Source organism: Callionymus lyra, chromosome 4, assembly GCF_982586985.1.
Source record: "Callionymus lyra chromosome 4, fCalLyr1.hap1.1, whole genome shotgun sequence".
Lineage (NCBI taxonomy): Eukaryota > Metazoa > Chordata > Actinopteri > Syngnathiformes > Callionymidae > Callionymus > Callionymus lyra.
The window spans coordinates 34,131,219-34,142,143 of NC_141821.1; the positions used below are offsets into that span (position 1 = coordinate 34,131,219).

General features: G+C 43.7%; 2 protein-coding genes across 2 annotated transcripts; one reads left to right on the forward strand and one right to left on the reverse strand.

The window, feature by feature from the left end:
- Positions 1-151: 151 nt before the first annotated feature.
- On the reverse strand, positions 152-2,454 carry otud1 (OTU deubiquitinase 1). Its single transcript, XM_087789951.1, has one exon. The coding sequence runs from the start codon at positions 2,182-2,184 to the stop codon at positions 988-990; it is 1,197 nt and encodes a 398-aa protein (XP_087646077.1). The 5' UTR covers positions 2,185-2,454; the 3' UTR covers positions 152-987.
- A 2,636-nt stretch (positions 2,455-5,090) lies between these two features.
- On the forward strand, positions 5,091-10,870 carry tgif1 (TGFB-induced factor homeobox 1). Its single transcript, XM_087789973.1, has 3 exons — positions 5,091-5,371; positions 8,128-8,357; positions 9,423-10,870. The coding sequence occupies exons 1-3, from the start codon at positions 5,356-5,358 to the stop codon at positions 10,068-10,070; spliced, it is 894 nt and encodes a 297-aa protein (XP_087646099.1). The 5' UTR covers positions 5,091-5,355; the 3' UTR covers positions 10,071-10,870.
- Positions 10,871-10,925: the final 55 nt, after the last annotated feature.

The window sequence follows — 10,925 nt, forward strand, 5'->3', positions numbered from 1 at the left end:
TCTCACAAATGCCACTGTGTAACATAAGGTCCCTCAGGAACCCTACCCCTGAAATGGAATATAAAAGGTCCAATATACAAACAACAACACATAAACACATTTATTCAATACAAATGTGTTTTCGATTTCCTACAGGAGTTGCTGGTGTTATTTCTCAACAAGGCCTGAACTTTTATTTATTGCTGCAATTAACAGGAAAAAATCTGATGGTGGGTTTTGTCTTTTCCGTAAAGTTGGCCAAGTATTGATCATAATCCTAATGAAAGCTTGGGGGTAAAAACATTTGAGCTCAATACACATTCAATCAACGTTGGCTGAGTCACGACGGCGGGTCGTCCCGGATGACACATGGTTGATCTCGACTGTCATGTCATTCAAACCCACGTGGGAAGGGGAATCTAAACTTTCCTTAATGACTCAAAGTGACGCTAGTGATGATGTGTGTACAACAATGGACATAAACATGTGTTACTATAAAGTTTAATAGAAGTTTGTTCAGGTTGAACGATAGAAAACCTACACAAACATAGAAAATAAGAAAAAATGTGCAAAAGGCAGGTGTTAGAATCAAACTATGAACCACATATTAAAAAAATCGCAACTCTTAAATAGAAAAGGAATCACAGATGACCCATCCATTCATTCAACATCCAATAAAACCTTAAATTAAAACATGTTTTCGGAGTGTATCCGCATCTCTTTCTTACATCCACAACTCAATCTGCTATATTGCTTTTCCTCAACGGGAGTCAGTGTTGCTGTCATCCAGGATAAATCATTGTAACTTCACAATACTTAAAGAGAAAAACAATGTTTAAATCAAAACCACATTTTCAACAAATTCTCACCTGTTAGTTATGTACAAATAAATACAAGCAGCTTATGAAAATACAAATCTATCACCCAAACCACCACCCAGGACGAACACACAACCTTCCATAAGAGTGTGCACTGCACTTATCCTGGACCAAATAAAGAGTATAAACATCAGCACTGGGGCACAATCTGGTTCTTTGTCACCGATCCGTTGCTTTCTATGTACATTTTGGACAAAGACGCCGCCATGGACTTGGCTAGTTCCTCGTCTCTCTTCCTCTGCAGCTGCGAGTGTCTGCACCAGTCCTCGTACTCTGGGTTTGGAAGGCTGGTGTCCAGGAGCACATCATAGTGTCCGTTGCTGAGCCAGCTGAGCCAGATAGCACGCCTGGAAGCGTCCTCCTCCCCGAGGAAGTGGACCATGGTGGACACGGTGGGGCTCTCCATGCTGCCCCCTGTTGTCAGGTGGACGTTGACGTCGAGCATCCGCGTCATGGCCAAGAGCTCCGGGTATCCCGCCCAGGAACCGTCCTGCGCGGCGTTGATCAGGAAGTCTCCGGCGTCACCCTCGATGATGGGGTTGAACTCGTCCAGGTGGTCCGCAATGTGGTGCACGGTCTGCTCCCTCAGCTCGCTGTGTCCCATCTGGTCCCCGAACGTGGCCTTGCTCACGGCCCTGTACAAGCAGTTGCCGTCTGGAATGATGTGGTACCTGAACTTCTGGTGCTCCTTCATGTACAGGTTCTGGGTCTCCACCTCGGCCAGGTAGCTCATCACCTTGTCATCGCCCTTCTCAGAGGAGATCTTCTTCTTGGGAGGTTCTTGTAAAACACTGAGCTCAAATCCCTTCTGTTTTTCTTTTGGTGCCTCATCGTCACATGTCCTTATCTTTGGATCTCCTCGGTCACATGACTCAGAGCCATTCCTGGTTGAAGTGTCTCCGAGTTCTTCTGTTTTGGGTTGGTTTGTGCTGAAAACAAGTTGGTTTCCATGGCGATCTTCTCCATTTCTCAGCTGATCCAGTAAGCCAACCAGTAAGTCAGAGTCCTCCGGGGGTTTCTGTTTGGACCCCCTCACGATATGGACCGGGTAGGACGTCTCCACCCCGTCGGGTCTTCGTATGAGGATCTCAGCCGTGGACGTGAAGTACACGGGCCTCATGGATGAGGACTCGTAGCAGGAGAAGGCAGGCATGTTTGCGGAAGAAGAAGAAGAAGAGGGCGTCTCACCCGCGCTGACAGCTGCCTCTTTACCCTCCTCGCACGAACTTGAAGTCTCGCTCACACGCTCGGAGCGACTGGATAAAGTTATGGTGAGTTTGCTGGAGGACCTCGGGTAGTGCGTGAGGACACTGTTGTACAGCTGCATGTTGAACCCGCTGCTTTATATCGGGCGACGCGGGCGGGCTGCTCCGGACAGGTGACAACAACCGCTAAAAATACTCCCCATGTCAGCAACAAGTCGCAGAGGACGTTTCCATGGCTCTGGTCCGGTTAGCAGTGACGCGACCCGAGGTGTCGACGGTCCAGTTTAGACCTGGGCGTCATCGGCAGTTGGGGTACCACCCTAATTTTAGAACACAACTGTTACACAGTCTTTACCGTCAACTCAGGAATACAACCAAACCCCTTCCGCTACCGACTTTTCAAAATAAAACCACAACACATCTAAGTGACGTTTATAATACTTCACAGACAACCGAAGTCTTTATATATATTTATGTATTGTGAATTGAAATTCTTTCGATTATAATCTTCAATTCATACAAACCTTGTTTACAGTTTAAAGCTTAAACTTAAGTCTGAACTTGATTATTTTTTTAAAATGATATATAGGGAATATATCTTGTAATTAAAATATAATATTTCTGTTAGTATGTGAGATGCTAATTCTATGTAGACTTTCTAGACGAATGCCTCTTGAAATAATTAGTCAAAATTGTTGGAGTTTTATTCACAGGGTTATTTAAACATGTCTTGTGTAATTCACAAAGGATTACATTTGGATACACAGATCTCATGAATTGGACCACACACACAATTGTCATCGGTTTCGTAGACTGTGTTAGTTTTTGTGTGTGTAAATATCACTGGTTATGTTGTGAAATAATGAGCCAGCTGCTGTGTTCTTGTTATGCCACACAACCTGAAAATCCCAAGTCCAGAGTCTGAGAGCAGTTTCACAGAAGTGGACATTATTATTGTCTGACTGGCTTGTCTGGTTTGAACTGAGTCACAAAACAAAACTAAATATAGAAGTGACCTCACGCCTCTTCTATGGCTTCCACTCTGACTCAGAAGTACAGGAACAGGAATGTAGTTGTGAGCCCCCCTATATCTTGTTTCCTTCACTATGGTTTTTTTTTACTACGCTTTATGTTATTTGATATGATTGTAATGACTTCTGATGGGAAATAAATATTCAGATGTGTACGAAACCTGTTTAATGTGTGGAGGAGATGACAAACAAAAGAAGAGGCGACATTGAGTGCACTGTCAACACAATACATTCCACTGTTATTGATGTAAATGGTTTAATAGAAATGAGAATCTAACCAAGATTTGGGAACATCAACGCCCGGGAGCCACATGTGTTTGTGCGGCCTTCATCTGGTCACGGAAAAACAGAAATGCTTCTGACAGCTAAACTACAATTGTATGTGTGTTCTTCTTTTGTTTATATAGTTATGTTTTTGTATTAGGACATCATTTTCTCTGTTTTTTCTTTTTGGTTTTATGAGTATTTACTTTCTCTTAAAATAGTTTGGAAAATAATTTTAAAATAATAACAATTGAAAAGAAAAATCATACTACCTCATATTTATTTCTTTTATTAATAAGCAAAATATTTAAACAAAATGTATTATGCGATTTGATAATATAACACTCAATTAACAATTGAATCAGTCTCAATATTAATTGAATCCCACTCTATATACTTACAACATTTTTCTTCTTTGTCCTTAGGTTAGGGGTCCTCAGCGTATCATGAGGCTTGATTGCCATTTACATTCGAAAGTTCACCATTACCCACAGAACAGAAGTCACCACTAAAATCATACATAATCATACATAAATGCTGGAACAACTTTCGTTATTCGTTTAGGCTTTTCCCTGATTTTTTGGGACTCCTGTGTTTTTAGTATATATTTTTTGAGTCTTTTTTAAATTTATTGTTTAAGCACTTTTCGAGCCTGGTCTAGAAAAGCGCTCTATAAATATAAATGACTTACTTACCAACATGGTTCCCACGGGCACCAAAGGAGTTGCCCTTAGGCCTGTTTATTAATACTGTCTGATTTGTATTCCTTTGTAATTGTCCCATTGGGAAATATTGAAGATTCAATTACAGAAATATATGTTTTCATCCATTATAATATACATAAAGCTATTTCAATAGTGTGTAAATAACTGATGGTCAAACAGTGCCCCTGTTGGAGACCAACATGTGTAACACTCGTATGTGACGTAAATATATTGACGACAGAGGGTTAATTCTTGTGTATATTTTGAAGATGAATGGGGAAACTCTCTGACGCAAATATGTTTCCGGTATATTCGAGGAACATGTCAGTTTTTGGAGTGTAAAAAAAAAAAACGGGTTCAATTTATAATAAAAACCCGCATCACACTATTTCCACCACAAGAGTGCGTCAAGGAACCTCGAGTTTCACAAGTGCAGCTGCAAACACTAGAGGGCGCTGTTCTGCCTCAGAGACGTCCTCCAGGAACAAATGCGTGCAGAGACGCTGCCACAGCAGCTGTCGCAAGGTTGTGCTTCGTATACAAATGAAGGAATCGATCGCTTTCGTTCAACGTTCCTTTTGAATTTAACCAGCAGAACTGCTGCAGCTGTGACGTGATCGCCCGCCATTGACATCAGAATCCACTTCGGTTTCGATCCTAACTTGTTATGTTAATAATGATGGATGTGTTGACAAGTACATGATAGAAGGTTCGACATAATCCATAATATTTCCGAGAAGTGTGCGCCTGTAAACAACCCTCGCATTGATCAAGTGAACGCATTGAGTTTCTTGTGCGTGACCAGGAACTCCTCGAGGTTGTTCTACTTTTACTTTCTTTTTTACGTAACTGTCACGGCGCCAAAACAATACAAATGTTTCAAATTACCCCGTAAATGTTGGGAAAAGACGACCCGTGCTCGTGGAACAGCGCGTGCTGATGTCAGAGATTTTTCCTGCTCGCGCTCCACAGTGGGAGGATCCGTGCGCGCGAGTCACGCAGCTGTCAAAGATAGCTGTCACCCAGTTTCTCCATCAAACACACAGTCCACGAGAAAGAGAGGCGAAGAGACGCGCACATCTCAGGTAACCCGCCTCGCCGAGGACCAGGACCCGCACCAGGATCCACCACTATATCCCAACACGTCCTGATCGGATCTCAAACCAGGGACTTTACCTCTTTTTTGAATGAATTTTGGGCTCATTGGGATACACGCCGAGGATCTAAAGAAAACACACTGCGACAGGACGGAGGACTGTTTCCCTCGCCAGTCAAAAGACCACACATTCCAGATATGAAGTCGAAAAAGGGTAAGTGTAGCGATTTTCCTCCTCAAAACAGCGTAAATGGAGCGGTTTCCTGGAGCTGGAAGCACGCAGTCTATTGTTTCCTTCCAGACATGACAGGGGGCTTTTCTGCCATGTGCTGGCGCGACGACAAAGCTTCTCTCAGTGGCGAACCAGCGACTAAATACACATTTTACACACATTTCCAGCCAAAACACAACACTTCACCGTGTTTGAAAGCGACTGACACCTCCATTTAACAACATTTAAGTTCGTTTATCACGTGTTAAAATAGACTTAAATCGTCGTTTTGGATGATTTTTCTTACTGAAAGAAATGTTTTGTGGCGAAGTTTAAAAAGTTTGACTCTGTGATGTCATCAAAGTGTGAAACTAAGCGACGGAAAATCCATCTAAACATTGTTGTGTTAACATGTGTTGTTTAAAAAACAATCGTGGCGCCGTGTCTTTGTGAGTGTCGGGGTTCTGTTCGAGGGGTGACCCAATTGTTGCTGCTCCTTCCATGTGGACCTCGTGGTGCTCACACAATAGAACCCCGCGCACAACTTGTTTAAACTCACGAAAAACACCAACGTATCGCACTTGTGTGTGCTTTTCAGACCACGTGTACTTGAGATCGATACTTGGGCCGTGTTGGGGTGGTTGTACTCGCTGATGTTCGCCCGGAGAAACTTTTAAAAAACGCCATAAAAGAAGCACGCAGTCCCAGATTCTTTTGTTTAGTCTGGAGACGCTGATTTGCAACAGGTCTCCCCTCCCCCTCCAGCGACGTAATTACCTCATCCTGTGGGCGAGCGCACTCTCCAGCAGTGTGGCCCAGAACACACTCCTGTCCCAGAACACACTCCTGTCCGTCCCAGAGATGCTCTTGTCTGTTTTTGTTGATACTTTCGCGCATGTGCTGTGTCCACCTGGAGCGTCAGCACGCTGTCTGTTGCTGCAGCCACACAACGAGCGAGGATCATGTAAAATAAAACACATTTAACCACAATTAAACTCGTCCTCAAAGAGTAAATCTTTAGATCACTGTGACTGTTGTAAAGGTCAAAAACGTTAAAAAATAAACGTTTATGCCAATAACATATCTGTAACTTTTTTTTTACAAAAGAAACTCATGTAAAATATATCATTTTCTAATTACTTTCTCAATTAATTCCAATTCATTAAAGCTCCAGAAATAAGCATGAAAAAGACACAGCTATTTGTTTTTTTTAAGCTGCTGTCAAAACATTTTTAAAAGTTCTACTCTGACATTTGAGGGCCGTGTGAGTACAGTCAAAGGGCCACACTTTGCCCATGTTTTAGATGCTGGTGGCCCTAAAGTAGGTCAAAGCGTTTTATCTCTAATGACTTTGGTAATTGCTTCTTGTGATCAGGCCCTGCATACGTTGACCTTTATTGTTTTTGTTGATCCCTATAGTATTTATGATGAAGATTGTGACCCAGGAACATGTTTGTCAACAGAGACTTCCCAAACGGTAAACAAAAAAAAAAATAGGGGGAAACTAATTATAGTTTTAAAATAAAATGATGAAATATGAAAATACTATAATAATTTAATACACACTACACTAAAGGTCACTCAAATGCACCAATATTGTTCGGTGAATTTGTTTCAACTGAGATTCCAAATTAAAAAAAAAAAAAGGACCAGACACGCTCCAGGTGGCAACAAAGCACCCACCTAATCCTCTACACAAGTGACTCAGCTGACAGTCGTGATGATGATCTTCTGATTCTTTTACGGGTGTCCTCTAGGTCCTCTGATGTTTCCCCTCGAGCACACATCAGAAGGAAATTGCATCCACTAATAGTCACCTGTGATGTAGTCAAATATCCGGCTACATTCCACAGCAGAATTGGTTCTGAAGTTAATGTGCCAATAAATGTAGTTTGATTGCAAACCAAAATAGCCTCAGTGATGCCACAAGCGATTTCTAATGAAAAATGACCCATCAAGAGGTCCTTCTAAAACAGATTAATTCAATATTAATGGATGACAAGAATAATAATTAGTCCGTCCTGGTGTGTTTAACTCCCTCGGGCTCTTTGTGGCCCACTTCTCTACCAGCATCAGCTTTGAGAGAGTCAACACCAATTTATACAATTGGATATAATAAAAAACAAACTTATTTTGAAAAACAACAACTGTAAATTCATTCTGCGAAGCCTGAGATTGGTATTTTATCACCATGATGAGACACTGCAGCTCTGTAATCTTTGTAAACAGGCTGTTGCTGCACTAAACAAAATGCCGAGTGATGTGGTTGGAATCCTCTTATCCCTGCGTGATACACCTTGCACATGGGTGCCGAGGCTCTGAGTCGTCTGGAGCCAGAGCTCTGAAGTTTGCCAGCTCTGGCTCAGCTTAAATATTGACTCGACAAGTCTTCCTGTCATTGCCAGATTTGTGCTGCCTTGCTCAGAGCCGTCTGATGAAAACATCTGAGGCATTTCAAATCAAAAACCTGCTTTGTTTCCAGAAGCAGAACTCCATCATGACTTGTGTACTTCTCATGTCGGCTCAGAACAAATGCTAGCATTCGTTACAACAGACGGGGTTTACAACCGGGCCGTCGCCAGACTACATTATTCCAAGCCCCCTCTTCTCGCCTTCTTTGGTTTCCGATGAGCGACTCACATGGTTGAACTTGACAGAGTCTGACACATCATCTGCTTCCCGGAACCTGACAATGGAGCGGCTGTCATAACAGCCTTCCTCTTTGTGTCGTCCTCATGCGTTCTCTCTTTCTACTCCAGGTTTGATGATGCTGTCTGGGAGCGAAACGGAAGACGAGGACAGCGTGGACGCCCCGCTGGATCTGTCGTCCAGCACCGGGAGCAGCGGCAAACGGAAACGGCGGGGGAATCTACCGAAAGAATCGGTTCAAATCCTCAGGGACTGGCTGTACGAGCACCGCTACAACGCTTACCCCTCAGAGCAGGAGAAGGCTCTGCTGTCGAAGCAGACCCAGCTCTCCACACTGCAGGTAAATAATCTTCAACATGACACCCTCACACACAAGCCTTCAGGTGAATCACTTCCTGTCAGTAACATGACACATGGGTTGTGAACGCAGGGTCATCCAGAGCAGTTTCAATAAAAGTCTGAGACAGCATGAGTAAACTCTCTCAGTGTGGGTTTGGCTGAGCCACTTGGACAGGAATTTCCCTCCCTCCAGCCCCGTTTTCCACCCCAGCTGTCTGGGAACAATGCAGAGTCATTTACATAGCTGGAGCCAGTGAGCCAGTCATGACTAGCCTGGAGGAATCAGAGGGAAAGAAGAGTTATAACCATTATCGAAGCGACAAAGAGATCACAGTTTTTACGGAAGGATTAATGGAATTTATTAGCCAAAAAGTTAGCCCTAATGTAAAACTGCTTGAGACCAGATGGTCTGTGGTCTTGAGCCCAAATGGCTGCCCCCTCGTGTTGTTTTTGTCTGCGCTCCAAATGTCAACCGTCTGTATTGTCCGTCATCGTTATTCCCGCTTCACTTTTGTTTTAGGAATGCTGAGCAACAAATGCTCCACGGTGACTTCTGTGTACCTGAAGGTGCAACTCGCCCTAAAAGGCTGAACTACACGGCCAGATTTCAGTTGAGATGAAAGACGTACGCCAGCGTGTTTTCACTGGTGTCTTTTATTATCAAGCGTAACAAGACCTGGATGTTTTGTAGCCCCGAGGCTGCTCTTAACTGCCAATATCCAGCCCATGTGAGACTCAAAACCATGAGAATATTTAGGTAAATTGAACAAACGGACAACAATACACTATTCAAATGATTGATTGCTGCTTTTGGGATTCAATATTTTTTCTTCATCATAAGGCCTGTCAAATAAAGTGGTTTGTGATTTATTTTAGGACACAAGAGCTGTCAGTTTCTCTTAAGTCCTCTATAGCCAGTGTGAGCTGTCACATAAAAGTTAATCTGTTAAATGACTGTTGGTTTGCAGTTCATGTGGTGAGCCGCTTTTCTTCTCGACTAAATGATCGTTGCTGTTGAACTGGTTCCGGTCAGTCTCCTAAAGCCTGCTCTTGTTGGTTTTCACAGGTGTGCAACTGGTTCATAAACGCCCGGAGACGACTCCTGCCAGAGATGCTGAGGAAAGACGGCAAAGACCCGAACCAGTTCACCATCTCCAGAAAAGGCAGCAAAGCCGGGGACAGTTTCTCCGACAGCTCGCAGTCCCCGAACCACAGCAGCCCTCAGACGGCGGCGGAGGACAGCTACGACAAACGTGTCCTCCACCCCTCCGGCTTCGAGGCCGCCGGCGTCCTGAGGAAAGCCGTGTCCCCCTCCTCGCCCACCTCCATGTCTCCCACCCCGCCTATCCTTCCCACCCGCCCATCTGTCATCTGTCACACCACTGTTACTGCCAGCCTGCAGTCCAGCCCGACAGCCTCCTTCCCCTCAGTGTCGGCCCTGAACTCCGAGCGAACGGCCGAGCTGCTGCAAGCCCAGGCGCTGCTCAGGTGCCTGGAGGAAACTCCGGGCCAGCAGCTTCCCCACGCCGCCACCACCGTCCTGAGCAGCAGCAGCATGGAGGGAAACCTGAGCCCCCGCAGTGGGCTTTTCAACACCCCTCCCCCGACCCCACCAGACCTCACACAAGACTTCAGTGGCTTCCAGCTCCTGGTGGATGTAGCCCTGAAACGGGCGGCGGAGATGGAGCTGCAAGCTAAACAGTTGGTTTCTTAAAAGGAATGAAGTTAACCAGCAGTTCACTGACTCTTCTGCACGCTAGAGAACAAACCCACGAAAGCCTGATCATTTCTATTTTTGGTATACCAATCATTTTGTTTTTCTTATTGAGAAAAAATTTTCCAGGTGCCTTGGCTGTTTAGATGTTTATCCATTTCATTTAAGTATGTATCTACATGTATTTGCACACAGGGACCAAAAAAATGTTATCAGAAATGCTGCCTGTACTCTTTGCATCATTACTGTAAGGAGATCTAGAGCTAGATTCTCGACCACGGACCAGTCAATTGGTCGTTTACTTTCCAACATTTCAGTTTGTGATTGTTCTGCCCTGTTCATTTGCACACTTAAGTCAGAGGAAGGTCATCTCAGTGTCTTAAACATTCTGTTGGCATCAAACCTATCCACTACTGTTGTAAATGTCTTTTTCACCAGAATAGTCTCGATTTTGTTATTTACTTTTAGCTTTTTATTTTTATTTTTATAAACCTTTTTTACTCTTTACCCTTGTCTAAGGATAACTCGACTAATGTAGCAGGTTCTTAGACGGGACCTCCATTACTCAGCGAAAAACCACACGACGGCCAGTGGACATTACAATTTAACACTACGGATGTCTGTTTTACAAAGCATGACAGCAACTCACCAAAAAACACAGAAGCATTGTCATGTATAATAGGACCGTGTAAATATGTAATGTGACATGATGCCCAATGATGTGATTTCTTTTCATACTGTGCAATGATTGTGGCAAATAGGGGTCACATGGGATTCAAATAAAGTTCTGTTTTTCTACACTTTTGTGTTGATGCTTTGACTAGCAGAATTCAAAAGATTCTGAATACCGTGAAT